The sequence below is a fragment of the Bubalus bubalis genome, chromosome 2 (genome assembly GCF_019923935.1).
Source record: "Bubalus bubalis isolate 160015118507 breed Murrah chromosome 2, NDDB_SH_1, whole genome shotgun sequence".
Taxonomy (NCBI): domain Eukaryota; kingdom Metazoa; phylum Chordata; class Mammalia; order Artiodactyla; family Bovidae; genus Bubalus; species Bubalus bubalis.
The window spans coordinates 83,386,582-83,412,058 of record NC_059158.1 but is presented as its reverse complement, the minus strand read 5'-3'; the positions used below and the strand labels follow the sequence as shown (position 1 = coordinate 83,412,058).

The 25,477-nt window shown below is 37.9% G+C and overlaps 1 protein-coding gene across 5 annotated transcripts in view; it reads right to left on the bottom strand.

Moving 5' to 3' along the window:
* The window catches only part of SLC38A11 (solute carrier family 38 member 11), a 57,986-nt gene that overhangs the window by 19,025 nt on the left and 13,484 nt on the right, over positions 1-25,477 (bottom strand). For 4 of the 5 annotated variants that reach the window (XM_025275763.3, XM_044934539.2, XM_006058571.4 and 1 more), the window contains 3 exons: positions 24,014-24,093; positions 1,643-1,713; positions 805-966 (listed from right to left, as the gene is read on the bottom strand). In XM_025275763.3, coding sequence (XP_025131548.3) covers positions 805-966; positions 1,643-1,713; positions 24,014-24,093 — 313 coding nt within the window. The remainder of the gene's footprint in view (positions 1-804; positions 967-1,642; positions 1,714-24,013; positions 24,094-25,477) is intronic. The other variant, XM_044934537.2, reaches the window with a different exon arrangement.

Genomic DNA, 25,477 nt, shown 5'->3' with positions numbered 1-25,477 from the left:
CTAGTTATTCCACTTACCTTCCTAGGGTTGTCTGAAGGTCAAATGCAATAATAGACCTGCAGAAGCCATGGAATGCATGAATCACAGCATTTAGCAGGCTGTCAGAGTACCCTAACTAGCACACATAGATGAGTGAATGTAAGAGGCAAGGAAAGTAGAAGAGATGACCACTCAGTTGTTGGATGAACAGAAGAAAGAAGTGAATTCAGTGTCCTGGGGTGAGAGTGGAGGCGGGGAGGAAATAGGCTGGTTTTGTGGGAAAGGTGATATTTTGCATTTAAAGCAAGAGTAGAACAACTAAGTAGAAATGTCTTTAGTTGTTGGATGAACAGAAGAAAAGGAGAGGAGATAGGATTTGAAAGCAAAGTGGAAGCACTCAGAGGAAAAAAAAATACATGAAGGAAGTGAATGATGATATGGCTGGGCTCTTTTCTCTACGGGGAGTCCTCAGAACTGTTAAGTAATTCAGAGAGGTCCATGAGAATCAGAACCAAGAAGACTGTTAGCCTTGATGAGAGGATACTGTTGTCTTTGAAAGTGAAACTGCAGTGGACTAGTAGAGAGGAAAGCCAGAATTCATGTGCTTTGAAGTGAAACCATCAAAGGAGGGAGAATGGACTACAGAAAAAGTTTAGCAGTTTAAAAAGGAGAAGATTAGGAAAATTAGGAAAGGGAGGAAGGTAGAGGAGAGAATGTGTTCTACTTTGAAGCACAGCATTAGGTATAATAATACTTAAAATGAGAAGTGACGGCACCACTCCATATGAACATCAAAACACGTTAAGACAGAATTTCTCTTTTTACCTTGGGTGTAGCCAGTAAATGTCAAGTATCCACACGCAGCAAAGAGAATACTGATAAATACAGAAATCAAGGTAGACACATGGATGATGTGAGACCACTTAGCTACTGTAGGTTCTTCCAAAGAACCATAAACTAAGAAGCAGTTATGGTGGCAAATAAATGCTGCAATACAAGGGGGGGGGGGGGGGGGAGGGAAAGCATTATTAAAGCAAATCACATAGTTGTCCTTTTCCCTTGGAAAATTCAGAGACATATGCTACTTGGAAATACTAATGAATTGAAGTTCAAATATACTAATTTACTAGAAATGCTAGAAATAATCTTTCTAACAGCTGTAGGAATGAGAAATTTCATTTGTCTTAGGCTTATGTGATCTTTTCATGTCACTCTTGATATAAACCAGGCCTATCCAACTTTCTCTCCCACTTCCTACTGGCCTTTCCAATCTTAAAGGAAATCTAAACAACACCATATTTTCAGCCCAGGGCTTCCTTTCCCATCTGGGATATAACAGAGTCACTCTAGACTCCTGGCCAATTCACAATACTTTGTGTGCAAGGAATAAGTCTGTTAACACTTGCTAGATTTTCAAGTTAAGAAACAAGACTTTAATGAGTTTTCTGCATGAGGAAAAGACTTGTTAAAATTGAAGCAAATTTTAGTGATGAGTGAGAATGGTTTGTGCCTAATTTTATGTTGGCACAAACTGGATCATACGCTGCTAATAGGAAGTCTACAACAGGACATCTGCTTTCCAGACACAAATACGAGGCAAAGCACTTTTTCATGGTACAGAAGACCCCACATTGAGAAAGGACCTTGGAAACCATGTACTCACCAAATGACATCACACCAACAGCCTGAATGGCATTGGGCTTTGCAAATATCCAAGCATCTTCTGTTTTTGGTCTAGAAGAGAATCGGTTAATTTAAAGAATGATTAAACAAACACAGGCATAAGCATACAAGAAAACAAGAAATGATGTCATGCTATAAGCTGAACATCTTTAAGTCAGAAATTTATAAGGAGTCCTCATTCATGTTTTTAAATTGTAAATAAATTCCCCAGGAATATTGATGTAATCTGTTAACCTTGCTCCTTGAAAATGTATGTCAAATATACTTAGAAAGAATCTAGTTTCACATATTTAAAATAGATTACTTAATACTGTCACTTTATTTGCTTGTCAATTTAATAAAATATTTGTTATGTATATTTGAGATACTCAATGAGGAAGATGACATTAATAAAGCAAAATTCTTCCTCAATTAATCAATGCAGCCTTTCATTTCCTTCTAACCCATTCTTCCAGGCTCATCCTACGCAAAGGAAATTCACAGTTGGCACTACACTTTATCGAGAAAGGTGGACCGAACTAATATTAATTGAAAAGGTCCTTAACGATGTTCCAGGAATTATCCTATGGTATCTCAATCCTCACAGTAACACTGAAGTGTTCTTATCACCATTTAAAGCATTAGGAGAGTCAGCTCTGGCAGGTGACACATCCGGTCGAGTTTCCACAGTCAGTAAAGCAGCTGAGCTTTGTCTCTTTGGTCTGTCCCTCTCTTCCTTACTGAGCTGTCAGTCACCTCCAGTTCCCACCTGTGTATACACTTCACAAAGAGGTTTTAGAAATATATGCACTTGAAACTGCCTGAATAACCCTCTTTCCTGGTGTCATTAAAGTATCTGCCAATCTGTCTATAATCACAGATTGGTCTCCCTGAAGACCAGTCAAGAACACAGGCTCCAGTCTGTGTCGATCTTCTGGCCCTGTCTACTTATTAGTGATCTTAGACAAAGTACTTAACCTTTCTGTGGTTCAGTTTTTTTTTTTCAAATTTAGTTACAATTTATTTATTTGCCTGTGTCAGCGCTTAGTTGCAGCACGTGGACTCTTTCGTTGCGGTGCCCCGGCTCTTTGCTGGGGTACCTGAGCTCAGTAGTTGTGGTGCTTGGGCTCAGCCACTCTGCAGCACGTGGGATCTTAGCTCCTCAACCAGGGATCGAACCAACATCCTCTGCATTGCAAGGTGGATTCTTAACCACTGGACCACCAGGGAAGTCCCTGTGCTTCAGTTTTGATATATATAAAATGCGGATAACAATAATAATGCCTAATTCACTGAGTTATTACATAAATTAAATGAGAAAAATATGTAAAATCTGGGAGAGAACCTAGCATATGGTAAGTATTCCATAAATGGCTAATCGTATTATCAGCTTATGTCTCAACATTGTTATTATTATACAGTGTCATTTAATAGAAGGTAGCAAAGGTCCAAAAGTATGGCCAGCTTCCCTGAAAAGGAAAGCCTTGAGTGAGACCCCCAAAATGCATAAAGATGGAAGAGGAGGAGAGGAAAGAAGGGTCCTCGAAAGTAGAAAGGCATCAGGTGTAAAACCATCTATTTCATAAGTTTGTGATTCATTCTCAACGTAGACACAAAAAAATGTCTCATTTGTTTGGTCAGAGTTAGTGTGATTTATGCATTATGTCACTGCTTTGCATATTTGAAATGAGCAGTTACAAACTCAAAAGAACCAAGTAGCATACAAGGGAGGCCTCCTGCTGCTACAAGGCTTGCGGACTCGCAGAGATTTTTGAGTGGGAGCTGCTGCCACCTGCTGCCTCCACTGCTCTTATTGCAGTGAACATCACCCATAGCAGCAGACCTGTCAAATCCCCACGTTAATGTGGAAAGATATAAACTTGGCCCATAGTCCTTAAAAACATTTTTTTTAGAAAAGGCAGCATTAATAATTGTAGAAGAGTGAAGATTTTTAACTTTCTAATATTTTAAATGATCTACTTCTGTTAGGGTTTTTGCATGTTAGTAACATTAATTTTTCCTTTCAGTACAGATTGTGGTGGTACCCTATTTTTTGACTCTTGTATGAGTAATAAAAAAGCACGAGTTTTATTTTTCTTCATTCAAGTTTAAAATGCTTTTCCTAGTCCATATGGTTCCTTGAAATTCCTAGATAAGATGGAGAAATAGTAACTACAATAATTTTGGATTCTCTGTGTTCATCTTAACGATGCTGATTTCATTAGAGGAAACATACCAAAAATACATTACATATAGGGAAAAACATGTCCAAATCTAGAAAGAGAAGGAGACACTGAATATGGTTTTCCAATCTTTTATAAATCAGCCTGGGATTGAGTTCCAGAAAAATGTGTGTGTGAGTTGCTCAGTCATGTCTGACTCTTTGTGACCCCATGGACTGTAGCCTACCAGGCTTCTCTGTCCATAGGATTCTCCAGGCAAGAAGACTGGAGTGGATTGCCATCCCCTTTTCAAGAGGCTCTTCCCAACCGAGGTATCGAACCCTACTCTCCTGCACTGCAGGCAGATTCTTTACTGTTTGAGCCACGGGAAGTCCAGAAAAATGGTTCCACCAAAAAAAAAAAAAAAAAAAAGAGAGAGAGAGAGAAAGTTTCTTGATATATTTTGTGATATCTTGATACCCAGTGTGGATAACAATGTAAAGCATAGATGGCTCTGGTTTTAGAAGCTGAAAACAGAAGACAAAATATTATCAAATGCAATCAAGCAATGTATAAGAGAAAGAATTATGTCTAAGAGTAGTTTTTCCAATAAGTGCAAGAGTAGTAGTAGTGCAGTAGAAAAATCTATTAGTATAATTCATCACATTAACAGATTAATAGAGAATAAAAAGCTTATCATTGACCATTTCAAAACACGTAGAAAAGCCCACAATCTAGTATTTATTCCGACAAGTATATTAAGCAAGCTATTGTTAAAGCAGAACTTTCTTGACCTAATAAAGAATGTATACCAAAACCCATAGCAAATGACATATTTAAAAGTGAAAAGTTAAAAAAAGAAAGTGAAAAGTTAGAAATATTACAATTAAAGGCAGGCACTAGATGATGTTCACTATCACTGCTTCCAGAATATACTACTGGGATTTCCTAGCTTATGTAATAAAATAACACATAGCGATAAGATATGTAATCACTGGAAAGTGATACAGTATTTGGACATAATATAATTATGCAAACAGAATATTTAGGGGAATCTACTGACAAGCAATTGGAATTAATAAAAACATTCAGCAATTTCACTGGACACAAGCTTAATACACAAAAATCATTAGGATTGATGCACACAAATAAAAACAAGTTCAAATGGTGTTTTAAATGGCAATGATAAAGAAAACTAAAAAATATGCATAATATTAATAGTATGACATAATTTTATTGAAAAAACAAACAAATGGAGAGATATACCATATTTATGAAGGAAGACTCAACTGACATCATGTAATGTCAATTCTCTCCAAACTAATATTTAATTTCAAAGAATAAAACATAATATTGATGGAACAGAAATTGTTTTAAATCTATAAAAGCAAAACCCATAAAGATAAAAATTGATAAACCTGGTTAAATTAATAGAAGGTAAATATAAAATGTATCGGAGAAGGCAATGGCACCCCACTCCAGTACTCTTGCCTGGAAAATCCCATGGTCTGAGAAGCCTGGTGGGCTGCAGTCCATGGGGTGGCTAAGAGTCGGACACGACTGAGCGTAGGGGCTTCCCAGGTGGCGCTAGTGGTAATGAATCTGCCTGCCAATGCAGGAGATGCAAGAGATGTGGATTTGATCCCAGGGTCAGGAAGATCCCCTGGAGAAGGAAATGGCAATCTGCTCCAGTATTCTTGCCGGGAAAATCCCAGGGACAGAGCAGTCTGACAGGCTACAGTTCATGAAGCCGCAGAGAGTTGGACACAACTGAGGGACTGAGCACATATCCAGAACATGCACAAAATGTATAGTAAAATAACACATATTCAAAGTTAAAAAATAAAGAAAAGTAAAAACTGAGAGATGAAATTTGTCTTGTATATAGCCAACAAAGGGTTATTATCCAGTGTACATTAAATGCTCCTGCATATCATAAGGAAAAATGTTCCAATGAACAATAGACAACTGTTAATTGACAGAAAAGGAATTGAGAATGGCAACAAATATGCTATATGTTGCTCACCCTCCTTAATTATTAAACTCAAATGAAATACACTTTAAAAAATCATTTTACACCTAGTGCAATAATAGCAATGTTAAGAAACTGCTAGGAAAGGACAAGATACAATTATTATGGAAGGAACCAAAAACTGTGAACACTATGGAGATGAACTTGGCAATATCTAGTAGAGCTGAAGGCAATCAAAGCTTATAAGCAGACAATTTAAATTCCTAAAGCATCAGATTGTGTCCTATAGAGCAATTAAAAAGAGTCACCCAGTGCTAATTTTATCAAAATGGAAATATTGGGTTGGCCAGAAAGTTCATTCGGAGATTTCTGTAACATCAAATGGAAAAACCCGAACAAATGTTTTGGCCAGCCCAATACACTGAATACAATATTGAGGAGAAAATAGTGATTATGCTAGAGAATGTACATTTTTTTTACCCTCATGATTATTTATGTATATTTTACAAACATTCTAATCAAAAAGTAAATACTATTGCCAATACAGAAATGTATAGCATAAGTACAAAGGCACGAACAGGAATGATTCAAACCAACTGTAGAATAATAGTTATGCCCGGGAAAAGAGAAATGAATCCAACTTAAGGATAATGGTTAACCTCTGGGGAAAGAGAAAGAAACTGACTTTTAAATATGATAGTTCATTGCTGATAAAGACTGGAACCAAACATAGAAAACTGTTTCAAAAAGATCTAGCCCAATTTACTGCTTTCTGAACTTTATATAATTATCCAATATTTTCTAATGAAAGCTTTTTGAATTTGAACCTAGTTTTTAACCTTAAATTTCCACAGTCTATGACTGAAATTATTCGTCCTGCTGGAAAGTCATTTGATTCATTCAGTTTTCAATAAATATTAATTTGCTGAACACTGCTAATGTGGCAATCACTGTTATGACCACTGGAAACGCTGCAGGGAAAAAGATAAAACAAAGACGTCAAATATTTTTTATTCTGTATGGTAATCTAGAATAGCGTGTAGGGGAGGAAGAAAATTTCCTCCACTCTTCTAGGTTCTTCTGGCTGCTCTAAGAATTAAATTGACAGGAGATAGACTAACAGGAGAAAATTAAGCAAAAGATTAATGACAGCTATACATAGGAGACGGAGAAAGCAATGGCACCCCACTCCAGTACTCTTGCCTGGAAAATCCCATGGACAGAGGAGCCTGGTAGGCTGCAGTCCATGGGGTCGCTAAGAGTCGGACACGACTGAGCGACTTCACTTTCATGTTTCACTTTCATGCATTGGAGAAGGAAATGGCAACCCACTCCAGTGATCTTGCCTGGAGAATCCCAGGGACGGGGGAGCCTGGTGGGCTGCCGTCTATGGGGTCGCACAGAGTCGGACACGACTGAAGCGACTTAGCAGCAGCAGCAGCAGCATACATAGGAGAGACCCAGAGGAAATTGCCCAAATGGCCAAAAACCTTACCTTAAATACCATCTTTAGTTAAAGATAAAAGAGGCTGCTGGGGGCAGTGGTTTGGAACTTCAAAAGTGAGGAAGGCAATTCACATGGAGATGGAAAAGTAAATGTTTGGTAAATAAATGTTTGCTGGGCCTTGAGGAGACAGGGCACACGTGGTGGACTCTGAACTCCGGCCCTGCCCCGTTTCTCCTCCACACCTAGTGCATACTGTTTGCTGGTATCTCTGGCGATAGCTCTATTTCAGGAATGTCCCTCTATCTAAATACTCTTAAGCAGTGAGGAAGAAGGTCAAAGGTACTTCCTGAGTCTTTCAGGTCTTGATTGTTTTCAGCTTGAAATAATCCTCTGGCCAAAGAAACATATTTTGGGGTGGCAAATTTTGCCACCCCTTACAATTGCTTTCTATGCTGATGGAAATGGTCTACATCTGTGCCATCCAACATGATGACCACTAGACACATGTGGCTGCTGAGTATTTACAATTATGGCTAGGGCAAATTAATTTTTAATTTTATTTAATTTTATCTAAATAGTCACATGTAAAGGAAGATAAATTAGGAGATTGGGATTAACATATACACTTCTATATATGAAATAGTAAACAACAAGGACCCACTGTATAGCACAGAGAAGTCTACTCAGTATCTTATAATAACCTACCATGGAAAAGAGTCTTAAATAGGATACACACACACACACATATATATACACAGACATTTACATGTAAAACTGAATCACTTTGCTGTACACCTGCACCTAACACAACACTGTAAATTAATTATATTTCAATAAAAAAAATCATAAAATAAAAAAAATAGTCACATGTGGCCGTTTGCTACTGGGTTGCACAACAGAGATCTAAATGGAGTTCTATAGGTATTTTCTGTTGCAAAAAACATTACCTTCTAATGGTCTAAAACCGTTAAAGAAATTACTTCAAGAAGGGTCATTTTTCCTGTAGTGTAGCTTACCTCATAAGTTTCAGCCACCTGAGCTTTCTGAGAGGCAAGTAGAAGAATGGAGGAGATGAATGGAACAATAAACAAGAATATCTTGTGAACTTATAAAGAACCATGGCTACTAAAAAATTTGAAAAAAAGAACAAAAAAGCAAAAAAAATACTGAGAAATAAAATTGTCATTATGAATAGAAACAGAGGGAAAACACAGTACATAGTAGTCATATTGAAATATTATTATGAATCAAGTGAAGACAATCTGCTTTTACAAAGTGATTAGCTTATAGGATGAGCACTTCTCTTTTTTTAATTTTAAAGAATAACTCACAATAAGTCACCTGTAAAGTAGAAATGGTTTTCAAATGATTTTTCAAAATCAAATTAACATTAATTAACATACAACTCTTCAGGAGTATTTCTTTTGCACAAAGAGAGGCTAATTTTGTTCTGAAGAAACCTCCAAATAGAACTGCTCTCTGATTTCTTTTCGGTTTAGATTCATCTGTTGGTGCCGTAAAGGTTCATTTCCTTGAGAGCTGAAACCAACCACATTTATTGGTGTGTTTCTAGAGTCTGCAATGGAAGCCAACAGCTTTGAAATTAGTCCACTGACGTCAGCAGTGTCTTTTCAGCAAGTGTCAGTGTTACCTAATGATGAATCAGCCAGCTTTTAATCCCCATTTGGCTCCTGCCTGCTTCTTTCATTTAATGTGATTCCTGCTGACTACAGATAAAACTGTGGTTAATATTATCAATAAGGGACAACTAGAACAATAGTGAACTTAATTCCCATTGTGAAAGAACTTTGTCTTGACTAAGAAAAAACATAATTAGAGCAAGCTGAAATGGAAAAAAAAATAATGAGCTTTGGGGTCAGACAGACTTGGATTTAAATTTTACCTTTATGATATACTAGCAGGCTGACTCTCAGCAGATTACTTAATGACACTGGTCTCAGTTTTCTCTGCTGTAGAACAGAGACAGTATTAATTCTATTTTACATATCTGACTTCTCTAGTGGTCCAGTGGTTAAGAATCCATCTTCCAATGCAGGGGACTTGGGTTTAATCCCTGGTTGGGGACCTAAGATTCCACATGCCACAGGGCAATGAAGCCTATGCACCACAACTAAGACCTCATGCAGCACACTAAATAAGTATTTTTTTAAAGGGCTATGAGAAAATGAATAAAAGTGTGGTATATAGTGGACAACCAGTGTTAGACGGGGCTCCTTCCACTCTTTTTCCCTTTGTTCATGTTCTTGCCACTAAAGTAATAATACATGTCTTAGTCTGGGTGTAAGGACCTGCAAGTACATGAAATGTAATGTTTGCCATGGTATTCATACTCTTGCAGAAAATGAAGGGACTGTGAGAAAGGTAAGTGCTTCTTATTTTAAATAAGTGAATGATTAATCTTGATAACAGATGATATATCTGTAACTGGTTTTGATAATGATGAAAAAGATGAAAGGTTCATTTATGCTTTGGATATTCACAGTAAATATTCGGTATTCTCTCCCACCCACCATACCCCAAACAATTTTCTGCACAACCCGGTCTGCCAAATAGTGCAACTTCCAGCTGCAGAAAGCCACTCAAGTTCAGGGTACTCGGAGTTGCTCACCTCATGCCAGGGTTTATACCTTAGCTCCAGTGTCAGTTTCCCAAGCTAAGTTGAGGAGCTGCTCTGTAGTGATATAAATTTTGCTACAGTGGTATGGAGACTACCACCAGTGGAAGATAATTAAACATTTGAATGAAAGAGGGCACTCATTGAACCTTAAGATATTTTACATCTAAAATGGACAGAGAGGCAAATTGCCTGACTATTTAATCACCACTTGGATAACATCTTAGACTAATCACTTGAGAGGAAAAAAGGTATAACATTAACTTTAAAATTTTTAAGATTCTATCTATATATATATATATATGCACACATAAATTGAGGGTTATTCTTATTTTTTTGTTATATAATTTTCTGATTATAGAAAGCATTTTATTCTGTCCATGTCCCCAAAGTAAAATGTTTTTCTTTTGTATTTCACCATGGGGAAACACTATGAAAGAATATTTATATATTTCATCATCAGCATCGTTAAACATATAAATAAGTACAGGGACATTTAAGTTCATTTCTTGAACTCTTAACACTACCTTTTCATAGAGAGATAGAAGCTATCTTATCTCGCTACATTAGGAAACTGAAAGTTTCACTTTCAGGAATTATTTGGAGGTCCTATGGGCTTCCCTAGTGGCTCAGACGGTAAAGCATCTGTCTGCAATGCAGGAGAGCCGGGTTCGATCCCTGGGTTGGGTAGATCCCCTGGACAAGGAAATGGCAGGCCACTCCAGTATTCTTGCCTGGAAAATCCCATGGACCGCAGAGCCTGGTAGGCTACAGTCCATGGGGTCGCAAAGAATCGGACATGACTGAAGGACTTCACTTTCACTTTCATGTTTTATTTCAATAAGGTGATATGGCCTTGCACATACTATAAAATCTTCAGGTGTGTGTGATAAGGTGATATGGCCTTGCACATATTATAAAATCTTCAGGTGTGTGTATGTGTGTGTATGTTGAACAGTCTTTGGAAGCAATGGAAAATTAATCTTTACCAAATTGAAGATGCAGTAACTTCACTGAATGCACAAATAAGAGGCAGAGGTAATTGATTCCCAGTTTTGCGGGGGGTTGGGGGGGCTAAAGAAATATTTAGCAAAGTAATATAAAATCTTATTTTAGTCCTTTTTTTACACAGAAATCTCTTCCCAAAACTTTCAATTAAGTGCTAATACAGGTAGTTTTTCTTTTTTCCCCCCAATCTCTCTGCTGTTTTTCATGGCACAGTGCAAGCCTCACAAATAATGGAATAGCTTTCCTAAAGAGGAAAATGTATTTTAAATAAAATGCTTGGATTTATACTTAAATCTGCAGGCAAATTAATACTCAAGTGTTAAACTTGGACATCCAATTAAACTCAGTGGATGGGACACATGAACTTAACTTCTTGTCTCAGACCTCACAAGAATGATACTAAAGGAATTTAAATGGAAGACAAATCCCTAGGGGAGGGGATGGTAGAAGAAGGGACATCACTAAGAGAAGATATTTTGAAAAAAGGGAAGTGGATGCTTACAATGTCACTTATAACTGCTGAGAATGGAAGAAGGTACAACAGCATAGAGGGAGCTAATGATGTGAGAGAGCCGATTCTCTTTGCTAAAGCCCTGTGTGTGCAGGACTCAGACACACCAGGAAGCTACTCAGGATGTTCCAGCAAAAGGACAAAACAAAGAAAAAAGAGAGATTTGAGAAACTGCATGTAGGGCGTCTAACACAAAATAGAGGTGAGAGGAAGCCCCAGAAAGACAGTGGGACAGCAGACTGAGAAATTACTCTATCTAGTAAAGAAAGAGGACAGAGGTTCTGAAAGGGGGTCTCCAGTAAAAATAACAGGACGGGCAGATGATCTTATACGTTTGAGCATTTGAAAAGGAATAACAAAATTAAGCAAAATCAAAAGCTAAACGAGGAAAAAATATCTTTAAAAGACATCTCACAAAAGACTCATTACCTCCAAAATACACAAAGAACACATAAAACTCAACAATAAGAACACAAACAACCCAATTTAAAAATGGCCAAAGATCCCCTGACCCCCTAACAGACACCTCATCAAAGAAGATATCTTGAGAGCAAACAGGCGTATGCAAAGATGCGCCAAACCATATGTCACCAGGAAAATGCCAATTAAAACAACACTGAGATACCACTGTACCCCTTACAAGAAAAAAAAAAAGTACATCTATTAGTCTGGTCAGAATCTGGAACGCTGACAACTCCAAATGTTGGTGAGAATGCGGAGCAATAGGAACTCTCATTCATTGTCAGTGGAAATGCAAACTGCTACAGCTACTTTGGGAGACAGTTTGATGGTGTCTAACAAAACTAAACACATTCTTATCATAGGATCCAGCAATCACATCGCTTAGTATTTACCCAAAGAATCTGAAAACATATTCTACACACAAACCTGCCACACCAATACAATACAGCTTTATTCCTAATTGCCGAACATGGAAACAACCAAGATAATCCTTCAGTAGGTTGATGGATAAACTCTGGTATATCCAGATGATAGAATATTACTCAGTACAAGAAAGAGATGAGCTATCAAGCCATGAATAAACATGAACAAATCTTACATACATATTACTTGAACAAGAAGCCATTTTGAAAAGGCTACTTAGTCTATGACTTCAACTGTAGTTGAAAAGGCAACTGGAAAAGGCAAAACAATAGAGACAGTAAAAAGATCAGCAGTTTCCAGTGGTTAGGGGTGGAGGAAAGGGGTGAATAGAGGAAACACACAGGAATTTGGGGGAAGTGAAATACACTGCATGTTTATATAATGATGACTGCATGTTATCATACATTAGTCCAGACCTACAGAATGTGCAATACCAAGAGTGAACTCTAATGTAAACTACGGATTTGGGGTAATGATGATGTACTAACTTAGATTCATCAACTGTAACCCATGTACCATCCTAGTAGAGGATGTTGATAATGGGTGAGGCTATGCATGTGTGAGAGTAGAGGGTTTGTGAGAAATCTCTGTGCCTTCCTCTTAACTTTGTTGTAATCTAAAACTGCTTAAAAAAAAAATTTTTTTTTTAAAAGCTAAACTGAACACCCAACGAAACATGATTCAAAACAGAACCAAAAGCAAGTCTTGATTCTAGAAAAAAAATATAAGAAATCAGTTCAGTTCAGTCGCTCAGCCGTGTCCGACTCTTTGCCACCCCATGAACAACAGCATACCAGGCCTCCCTGTCCATCACTAACTCCTGGAGTTCACCCAAAATCATGTCCATCAAGTCTGTGATGCCATCCAGCCATCTCATCCTCTGTCATCCCCTTCTCCTCCTGCCTCTAATCCCTCCCAGCATCAGGGTCTTTTCCAATGAGTCAACTCTTCGCATGAGGTGGCCAAAGTACTGGAGTTTCAGCTTTAGCATCAGTCCTTCCAATGAACACCCAGGGCTGATCTCCTACAGAATGGACTGGTTGGATATCCTTGCAGTCCAAGGGACTCAAGAGTCTTCTCCAACACCACAGCTCAAAAGCATCAATTCTTCAGCACTCAGCTTTCTTCACAGTCCAACTCTCACATCCATACATGACCACTGGAAAAACCATAGCCTTGACTAGACGGACCTTTGTTGGCAAAGAAATATCTCTGCTTTTGAATATGCTATCTAGGTTGGTCATAACTTTCCTTCCAAGGAGTAAGTGTTTTTTAATTTCATGGCTCAATGATTTTGGAGCCCCCCAAAATAAAGTCAGCCACTGTTTCCCCATCTATTTCCCATGAAGTGATGGGACTGGAGGCCATGATCTTAGTTTTCTGAATGTTGAGCTTTAAGCCAACTTTTTCACTCTCCTCTTTCACTTTCAACAGAAGGCTTTTTAGTTCCTCTTCACTTTCTGCCATAAGGGTGGTGTCATCTGCATATCTGAGGTGATTGATATTTCTCCCGGCAATCTTGATTCCAGCTTGTGCTTCTTCCAGCCCAGCATTTCTCATGATGTACTCTGCATGTAAGTTAAATAAGCAGGGTGACAATATACAGCCTTGATGTACTCTTTTTCCTATTTGGAACCAATCCGTTGTTCCATGTCCAGTTCTAACTGTTGCTTCCTGACCTGCATATAGGTTTCTCAAGAGGCAGATCAGGTGGTCTGGTATGCCCATCTCTTTCAGAATTTTCCACAGTTTATTGTGATCCACACAGTCAAAGGCTTTGGCACAGTCAATAAAGCAGAAGTAGATGTTTTTCTGGAACTCTCTTGCTTTTTCGATGATCCAGCAAATGTTGGCAATTTGATCTCTGGTTCCTCTGCCTATTCTAAAACCAGTTTGAACATCTGGAAGTTCATGGTTCACATATTGCTGAAGCCTGGCTTGGAGAATTTTGAGCATTACTTTACTAGCGTGTGAGATGAGTGCAATTGTGCGGTAGTTTGAGCATTCTTTGGCATTGCCTTTCTTTGGGATTGGAATGAAAACTGACCTTTTCCAGTCCTGTGGCCACCTCTGAGTTTTCCAAATGTGCTGGCATATTGAATGCAGCACTTTCACAGCATCATTTTTCAGGATTTGGAATAGCTCAACTGGAATTCCATCACCTCCACTAGCTTTGTTCGTAGTGATGCTTTCTAAGGCCCACTGGACTTCACATTCCAGGATGTCTGGCTCTAGGTGAGTGATCACACCATCGTGATTATCTGGGGCGTGAAGATTTTTTTTGTACAGTTCTTCTGTGTATTCCTGCCACCTCTTCTTAATATCTTCTGCTTCTGTTAGGTCCATACCATTTCTGTCCTTTATCGAGCCCATCTTTGCATGAAATGGTCCCTTGGTATCTCTAATTTTCTTGAAGAGATCTCTCGCCTTTCATATTCTGTTGTTTTCCTCTATTTCTTTGCATTGATCACTGAGGAAGGCTTTCTTATCTCTCCTTGCTATTCTTTGGAACTCTGCATCAGATGCTTATGTCTTTCCTTTTCTCCTTTGCTTTTTGCTTGTCTTCTTTTCACAGCTATTTGTAAGGCCTCCTCAGACAGCCATTTTGTTTTTTTTGCATTTCTTTTCCATGGGGATAGTCTTGATCTCTGTCTCCTGTACAATGTCACAAACCTCTGTCTATAGTTCATCTTACAAAGCTTCAAATACATGATGGCAACATAATGAAGGCTTATTGTAAGGTTCAGATGGTTTAAGGAGCAGTGCTTCTAGTGTTGTAACATATTTTAATACTAACAGAAATAGAGACTCGCTTGTAGCAGTTTGTAAATACTTTTACAAGAATGACTGTTTCTCTTAGTCTGAAAAATCCCGGCAGATGTTATAAAATTTTCAGAAACCTTTTCTTTCTGTTTGCCATGTGGGGTGGTTTGGGGGTGGGGGGTAAATTCATTTTGCAAAATTATCTCAGTTTGGATTCTTGGATTCAAGCTTTGCACCCTATTTTAAAAGACATACTTGTCCTTATCTTTATAGCAGCTGAGGAATAATAAGGTAAAGCAGTAGAGAGCAAGCCCTACCAAATGCATCTCTAGTCTTCAAAGGCTGGAGAAAACAAGCTGCAGAGGGACTGCTTCAGATCACCAGAACATCAGATCTCCAGGCAGGAGGGTGGGACATCACATGTTGTACCTGCAAAAACCCTTTTCAGCTAAACGCAGGCACCTTCCAAATCATACAATCTCAGCAGAGCCTGCGTTTTTAAGAGAGCCTTACATATTAACCTCTTCAACCAGGCACATCCGGGAGTTAAGTGCTCTGGCTGGCACACAAACAGAGGCTCCATGTTTCCTGTCACACCACGAGCTATTAGTGACATAAGCAGGTCTGCCCACTTCCCCAGCTCTGCATCAGCTGACAGCACTTTGCCATTTCCTCGCTCCCAAGCTTACTTTTCTTCTGAGTCAGTCTGCAGTCTGCGTGAACACATACGCTGTTCAGGAACATTCTTCCTGGGTATCACCTGAAACATCAAAACTTATTCTTTTGTTTTTAAATGCCAGTGCTCAAGATTTCCATTAAAATAAATGTAATTTCAGATGTGTGAGCTCCAGATTATGACACCTGACCTTTGAACAATGCAAAGCTTGGGGGCACTGACCCTCCGAACAGTCAAAAATCCAGGTATAACTTACAGTTAGTTGATCCTCCCTATCTGAGTTCTGTATTCTTGGATTCAACCAATTGTGATCCTGTAGTAGTATTTCCTACTGAGAGAACTTTGTATATAAATGGACTCAAGCAATTCAAACCTATATTGTTCAAGGGTCAACTGTGTTTCCCTCTGGGGTTCTACCTGGGGTTCTACATGGGTCATACCTCTCTTCACCTTATTGTTCTGTGCTGTCTCTATACAATCTTGTCTCTATACAATCTCCCTAAACTCCAGACTTGCATTTCCAAAACTTCTTCTTCCTTCCTCTCCACCCCAACGGTTACTCAAAATTGATAATAAAAAACAAACAAACAAAAAAACTTCTGTGTTTTTCCAGACTTGTTTCCTTTTTTATCCTGGTTAACAACTTAAAAGAAGCTGGGGTTTTTCTTCCATGTTCCCATCGGCACCCTGCTCTTAATTCTGTCAGTCTATTGAGGTTATCTTTTACGTGTTTATCCACTCCACCGCACCACCAATAAGTTATAAGAGGCTTGCAGAAAGGGACTGGGCAATACTGATCTTCACATCCCCAGCACCTAGAAAAGTGACTGACCCAGTAAGCATTTAGTAAGTGGTTACTGACTGAACAGACTCTTCCATTTTCTTCTTTTGCTAGTGAGTTCTGGACCATCTGCCATTCTGGTTGTCCAAATTGAAAACCTTGGCAATACCCTTCTCCTTTTCCTCTTCTTTTCTATCAGCCTTGCCTCTTATCCTGTTCCAGATGCCTTTTGCCTGAATGCCTTTGCTATAGATAGCCTCCTCTCAGGTCTTTATACCCGCATCTATCCTCACTTCTGCTGCCAGAGAAGTTCAGCATGGAGTCTTGCTCTGGTTACTGCCCTGCTGAAGAACTTTAACTGACCCATCATTAAAGAACAAATCCTACCTTCTCAGCACTACATGTAAAGCTTTCCTTCCATGTTGATCGCTATGATCATTTCTTTGTACACTCTAGCCAGACTTTCAGAATCACCAAATACAGAAGCTGTACAGTGGCTGGGGATGGGAGAACAGAGGTCAGTAGATTGAGAAAGTACCATACTTGGTAGTTTTTCAAAAGAGATGATATGGAGACATGACCATTGTTCAACCTATGATAACATACAGGTAAAACATAAAATAAAAATAGAGTTTTTGAGAAAATTCTCAAGAGGGGCAACTTTATTTCATTTGATTGCTCCCCTAACCAATGGCAGTGTCCTTCCAATGTATCTCCTAATGTTAGAACTTTAGGTCACAAACCTAGAGGAGTGGGAGATAGGGGGAGGTTCCTGAGGGAGTGACCATATGCGTACCTATGGATGATTCATGTTGCTGTATGGCACAAACCAACACAACACTTTAAAGCAATTATGCTCTGATTAAAAATAAATAAATTAAAAAAAACTTTAGGTGACTATATACATCACACCTCTGGGCCGCACTCACTTCTGCCAGCATTAGCTTCCTACCCCTCCCTCCTTTCCTTTTTTGACCCAAGTAATTGTTTTAAAGGCAGATGATCACATATTGCCTTATCTTGACATATTTCCTGCCTGCTCAGGTTGGGCTAAGGGCACTTCCTGTTTCCATTGCACTGTGTAATAATTCTATTAAATATTACATTAAGATTAAATGTCTGTTCTCCCCATCCACAAACTATAAATATCTGGGGTCAGGGACAGTGCTTTCTCATCTTTGTAGCCTCAATACCTAGAAGAGTGACTGGTATCAGTTACGATATTTAATAAATGTTTATTAAGTGAAAGAACAGGCTATTCTTTTTTTGCTCTCTGGTTGTTGATCTATACCAGAGACCAGTCTGGGTCCTAACTGGAAATAACACAGGGGGCAAGCTTCACTAAGTCAGCCATTTATACAAAACAACTGATAGTGAATAGAATGAGTTCATAATATTGACCAGCCTAGACTGCTCCTCCAGCTCCACTGTGACAGGGACTAGCCTCATCCTCTCTGAGAATATATAGCCTTGCAGCTGTCTTTTTTCTATTTTCATGCAAACTCAAGTCAAATGATGGTTCTGTTTGTTGCTTCATGTTGGCATTTGGTCTGAGAACACTTAACACTAGTGCTCCAGAACTTGGAGTCAAATGGTATTTTACCAAATGAGTGAGCACATTTGACTACTATGCAAGTAGCCTTAGGAAAATTTTCTAGGTCAGAAAGTGTTTTCATATGAAATTTTTATTGTCCCAAGATCATTTTTATTATCCAATCACTTCCATCTTCTCCAAGGATCACTTTATATTATGAGTTCCAACTTTTCAAGATCTCCTGGGGATCTCTGGCTCCATCTTTTGGCTTGATCTATAACATGTTCAATATCTCCTATGGTAAAAAGATATTTTTTAGACACCTTAATAACTTAAGCCGCTGGTTTGTCAGCAGATTTTCATACATTGATATTTTTAAAAGACAAAAGGTTTTGTTTTTTGACAAATTAACTTATATCTTAATTTTCTCCAAGTTAGCTTCCACTTATATCATTTGATTGAAACTCCTACCACTTAAAGTGAACATCTATAGTTTGCACTATGCACAGACTACTCTTTCTTAAGAAAATGATTTATGTATTTATCTGGCTGCCTTGAGTCTCATTGTGGCATGGACTCTCTAGTTATGGCGCTTGAGCTTAGTTGCTCTGCAGCATGTGGGATCTTAATTCCCCAGCCAGGGATCCAACCCATAGATTTTTAACCAGTGGACCACCAGAGAAGTCCCAAGACTAGTCTTATCCTGGCATCACTGCCTTTATTTCCTTTGGGGTACCTTTTCCTCGATCCATAGCCTACGTGCTTTAGTTGAGCTGATCCTATCCTTAGTTTCAAGGGTAGGTACGTGACATAAACATTAGCAACTCAATACAGGGCACGATCATCATGGGTTCTCATTAGAACCAATTCACACTAATACTTAGAGTGAGGTTTGAGGTTAAAAAAAAAAAGAGAAAGCTCCTTTTTTTTTATGGGATCGGACTTGAATAGATGTAGGCTAAGACTGCCATTGCTGTCTTGTCACAAGGAAGAGAAATTCTTCAGAAACTAGAGCCAAAGTCGGAAACAAAGCCTAAAGATGAAAAAAGAAAAACTATGATTCTATTGACTGAGCTCCTAAACACAACGAAATAAAACAATAGAAACAGCGTTGAACTTTATAGCTGTGTGAGGGGATAAATTCTCTTTTGCTTCAACCAGTTCTATGGTTTTTCATTTGCAATAAAAAAGGCAATAATTTATGCATCATCAAAAAAATATCAGTGGTATTTGCCAGAACAAATCATTTCCTTTTCAAATATGCACTACTCTTCTGTCTTTATGATTTTTTTCTGATCCTTCTTTAATCCCCCCCTGTAATTCCTCTTTATATGCAGCTTTAATTGTGGAATTTCAGGGTTAGAATGAATAAGGGGTTCACAAAACAAAAGTATATTGAGATCCTTGGAAAAGACATATTTTATATACATAAATACCTATTAAAAGTGTAGATACATTTTTAGGAAATTATGTTTGGAACACTGCACTATTGATTAAACTATTGTAAAAGAGATGTTTTATGAGGAGAAAATAGATATAAATTTGGCCTGCATACTATTACTTCCATCCTGAATGTAAAGAATTGAATATTAGCAAGGCACAGAATGAAGGTTTTCACAGTGATAATGCTTCTGATTGTAGTTTGGAAAAAAAAAAAATGGGAAAACTGTGTTATTGCATTTTGATACTAGCACACTTTCTAGAAAGCAATTAAATTGCCTTGGCACCTCAGTTTTTAGAAAGCAAAAGGTTAGAACATACAATAAAACTGAACATTATTTCCAAAAAGAACCGAAAGCTGTTGGACTGTGAGATATTTGAAATCATATCAAAAAGCAGAATTTATGGCCCTATGAGTTATGAGAAAGGAAATTGAATTGTGTGTTTTATTTTTAAAACACGACCACTAAAAAGGTGTTTCCATAGTAACAAGGTCAATAGCACTAGCCACTGCAGACCTTCCTCTTTTTCTGATAGCAGGTTTAAAGATCTTTTTCAAATACCACTTTAAAAGCCCTATGAAAAAGTACAGCATTTCTGATCATTCATCTGAACAAAAATGAGGAAAAACACACATAGAGTATTGAATTTCTCATGTTTTATGGATTATAGGCATTCTAGGCTGTCACATTTTCAGAAAGAAGCCTGCCTGACTAGCTACCATGCCAGCCCCTGAACACAGGGTTTGATTAGCCTGACTGTAAATCTGGACAAACAGAAGTTGTTTGCAGTAGTATTTAAACAGAAATAAAAGGCAGCACAGTATTAAAAACACACTTCTTTAACATCTAAATATTGGAATAGTTAAGTAAATAATCCCTGTTATTAGGAAAATTTCAAAGACTCAGATAAAATATGATATTAGCATTAGAGGAAGGTTAAAATATACAGGTCACATATTGTTTACAACAGAAATAAATAGCTCTTTGGCCGTAAAAAAATCAATTCATTTAGTGCCACCAGGAAGTGGCTTCTCCTTCCTCTTTCCTTTCTATCAAGATACAAGGCACATATGACAGTTATTTCATCATCTTATTTCTCCCACTGAACTGTGAGTCCCTCAGAGCAGAGAGATTCTCTATTTGTGTTCACAACAGTATCTCACACATTGTGTATGTAGAAGAAAATGAAAAAAAAAAAAAAAAGTGAAGGATGAATCATGAAAAATAATGACACAACAATCACTAAAATAAATAACATAAAATCTCTGGTCTATTTTTAGAAAATAGTGTCAGTTAAAATGTGTAGTTGTGATTTTCATCTCTTCAACTTAAGAAGCTCTAGATCTTCATTCACAGACTCACAACCATTAAGGAATAAACCCAATTGCATGGCCCCTACATCAATTTCTTCAGGATCTCTGTAAGTGGGGGTCTGGCATCAGCATTTTTTAAAGCTACTCAAGTAATTCTAATATGAAGCAGAGTTGAACATCATTGTTTTTAAATGTTCTGCTGGGGCTCAACTAATGCCATTTATTTACTTCCACCTTTTAGCTACTTGTTTTTTCCCCTTCACTATTGCCCTGTAGTACCCTATTTATCAAATCTAGAACACCTTTTATTATAACTTGATTTATTCTCTAGAATTCCTTTTCATGATAAAAGCTTCAATTAAAATAGCTGTCTTATACATTTAACATTTTAACCAAAAATTATTATTGTATTCTGTTCGATATTGCTATTAGCCTTTTATGGCTCTGAACTCCACTTTTGAAAATCAGAGCCTGGTATAGTACCAATATAATAACTGTTATGGGTTTCCCCGGTGGGCCCAACTGTTACCCCAGTTGGTAACAAGTCCTCCTGCAATGCAGGAAACTGCCTGCAAAGCGTTAAGATGTCGGTTTGATCCCTGGGCTGGGAAGATCCCCTGGAGGAGGAAATGACAGCCCACTCCAATATCCTTGCCTGGGAAATCCCATGGACAGAGGCGCTTGGCAGGCTACAATGCATGGGGTTGCAAAAGACTTAGACACAACTTAGTGACTAAACAGCCGCAACCACAAATGATAGATGCTAAGTATATCTAGTAGAATTTAATATGTGCTTCTGTGCTTTTATGCTTACATTTCCAAGGCCTGTAATTCCTTTTATACTCTTATCTACCTGGAAAATTCAGATTCCTCTTTCAAAACTCCCGTATCATATTTTTCTTTCTCTAGGAAGACTTCCTTAATTCGGACTATTAAGGACTCTCCAGCACTGCCACTGCCCCTCATTCATGCTTCCATTTTTCACTCCTAATACTGCACTGTCATTTCTTCTTCTTTTTAAAATAAATCCCTTCTCCATAGTTGATCATGAACAACATGCAGTAGGCACAGCCCAGCAACACAGAGGCAATAGGCACTCAACAAGTGCTTACTAGATGAAAGAATATATGGCCACATTGAAGTGAACCAGCTACATTTCAAAAACACTATTGCTATGGACTGAATTGTGTCCCCGACAAAATCGTATGCTGAAGCCCTAACCTCCAGTGCAATGGTGTCTGAAGATGAGGGACTTAGGGAGATAATTAGGTTTAGAATTAGTGTCTTTATAAGAGGAGACACCAGAGAGCTTGCTATCTCTCTCATGGTCTGCCACTGGGAACACAACAGGATGGCAGGCGTCTGCAAGTCAGGAAGAACCCAACAAGCTGCCAGTTTCCAGAAATAGGGGGAAATAAATATCTGCTATTCCAGTTACCCAGTCTATAGTATTTTGTTCTAGTAGCCCAAAGTGACTAATACAACTATGACCTGGGACTAAGTTATTTGCTGCTGCTGCTAAGTCGCTTCAGTCGTGTCCGACTCTGTGCGACCCCATAGACGGCAGCCCACCAGGCTCCCCCGTCCCTGGGATTCTCCGGGCAAGAACACTGGAGTGGGTTGCCATTTCCTTCTCCAGTGCATGAAAGTGAAAAGTGAAGGTGAAGTTGCTCAGTCGTCTCCAACTCTTTGCAGCCCCATGGACTGCAGCCTACCAGGCTTTTCCGTCCATGGGATTTCCCAGGCAAGAGTACTGGAGTGGGTTGCCATTGCCTTCTCCTAAGTTATTTGAAGAGAAGATTAATATAAATATTATGGATATCTGTACTCGTCCCTTTTATTGAAATCCTTAAAGAATAAATGCTTTTTGTAAAGACCATATGAAATAAAGTTAGTTCAGATATTTCACACTTTTTTCAAATAAATTTAAGGCATAATTTTTGGTATTTTCCTGGTAAATTAAGAAGCCTGACATAAGCATATATAGTGGAAGATGAAGTGATTTTGCAGAACAATGATCAGTAGGAAAAAAATGTTACCTTGGGGATGGTGTTATCAATTACAGCTATTCACCAGGTTTTTTTCTTAATAGATAACATTAATGGAAGACCCAGCATGTTCCTTGTACTGTGTTAGACATTATGTCTTAAATTGATTTTGTCTTATTTAGGATAAAGAAAATATTTAAGGTATCACAGCAACTCCATAATGTATTATTTACTAATTTATTCAGCAAATATTTATTGTGCATTGCGGGAACAGCGTCGGATACGACTAAGTGACTTCCCTTTCACTTTTCACTTTCATGCATGGGCGAAGGAAATGGCAACCCACTCCAGTGTTCTTGCCTGGAGAATCCCAGGGACCGGGGAGCCTGGTGGGCTGCCGTCTATGGGGTTGCACAGAGTCGAACACGACTGAAGCGACTTAGCAGCAGCAGCAGCAGCAGCAGTGAGAACCCAATTTTGTGTTTAAAGCCAATTTAAGCTAGTTTCATTCTAGCATTCTCTTGGGACTACAGACATAAATTATCCAGTTCTCATCTGATAAATCTATTCTATAATCAAAGCATAAAACTGTGTGGTTTAGATCAGTAGACCCTATACTTCAAATTTTACTGATAAGTAACATTTTTAAAATTTGAGGACCCAATGCCAAGTTGCCAACATTTTATTTGGCCAAATAATATAAAAAAACAAATAATACTACCAAGTATCACTATCAGTTCACAAATGGTAAAGCATTTTAATACAAGAAAATAACATAATATGAGCAGAGAAAAAAGTGATTTTCAAGGTGACTGTATTTTATTTAATAGAGAAAACATCCACTATATTCTTTATCATTCTCATTTCAGCCTAGACTGTTGAAAATTTTGTTAAGAACATATTTAACTCTGGGATAGACACAGAAATTTCTACCCTCTATCATCTTCCCTCCTTCTGCTTTCTACCACTGCACTAAATTTTCCTATTTCTCACTATTCAAAATCCCTTCCTTCTTTTAATTTTTTGAGCAGGTTATTAAAATGATAAGTAAATATGGTTTAATCTCATCAGCCATGCAGGGTCCAAGGGAAAATGTAGGTCTACTTTAATGTAATCATTCTTGCATTTCATCAAATAGTTAAATGATGCTTCTGGTACTATCATAATTTTGTATTTCTGCATTTATAGTAAATCATCTGAAAGCCTAAATGATGGATATAAGTCAAATATCAACCAATAAAGCAGGGAAACTTACATGTGTGGACCCAGTGAAACTACCCTTGCCACTACAATTCCAAGAATCAGAGTTGTTAAAACTGTAGAAATAAGAGAGATCTGCAAAAGAAAATGTAAAGATATAGCATCAGTTTAGAAAAAACAATTTAATTGAAAATATTAGGTGATTTACTTTTTACTTGACTAAATTTATGTAGCTTTTAGGATATAATTCTTTAGTAGTTTATTCTTACCAATTGTTGTTAATAATCTCAGGCATGTACATTTTTATCAGATCATACTCTTAGTTTTTTTCCCACAAATAGAACAAGTACAAAATATGACTATTTCATAAAGTGAAGTTATGTTTTCACTTTTTGTCAGGTTTTTAGTGTTGACTTGTGCTTTTCTTCTGTCTATAATTGCTTATTGCTACTGTCTATCTTACCCTGGCCCTTCCTACACAACATCCCCGCACACCTACCCACTCACACACATTTTGGGATGCCTTTGCTTCTTCCCTTCTGCTTTCCAGCTCTATTAGTCCATTTTTCCTATGCAGTTTCGCCCTTTGGTCTGGCCCAGTGGCTCAGTGGTAAAGAATCCACTTGCAATGCAGGAGACTCAGGACACACGGGTTGAACTCACAGCAGTATTCTTGTCGGGAAAATCCCATGGACAGAGGAGCCTGGCGGGCTACAGTTTGTGGGGTCGCAAAGAGTTGGACATGACTGAGGAGCAGCAGCTGCGCTTCCAGAGTCTTCTTTGCTACTTTCTCTCTCTTCTGTTACTATTTCAACAGGTTAAAATATAAACTGGCCTCTGTGTGTTATGTTCACTCATTATATTAAATTTGTGTTTCTACTCAATATTTTATAATGAATAAAGACATTTTAGAATTTTTTATCTGATAAAAATATAAAATTGCTTTTATTTCATTTGATTGTCATTAATCTTATTTCTTGGGTTATTAGTTTTAAATTAGAGCAGGTTTTATTACGAGTCCTCTGATCCACCAAGATATTAAGAAAAAAATCCCAAGGTCACACAGCAAGAAAGTGGCCGAAGGGGAATTCAGATACACAGCCTGACTCCAGATGAGTGTTCCTAACTACTCTGCTTTGCACTGGGAGATCTATTTAGATACTTCAGTATGACATTTGTAAGGGACATTTTGGGACAAAATGTTCAAATGTTATCAATATGATAGAATATTAGCTTTCTTCTCATAAATACCTTGCCTTTTGCTCTCAGAAGAAAGCATTTATGTCTATACTGAACATGAGAAATGGGAAATAGTTCATATATTTCAGATAATTCACCCAAAAAGTCCCTTTTAATACATTTTTATTTATTTCTGGATCCCTGTTATGTAAAGAAGACAGCATGGGCAGAAAACTGGAATATCATTCCCACTCTTAGCTCTGCCTGGAAGGAGGGGCTTCACCACTGTGTATACACACCAACATCACAGTGAAAAGTAAAGTTAATGTTGGATTTTTCA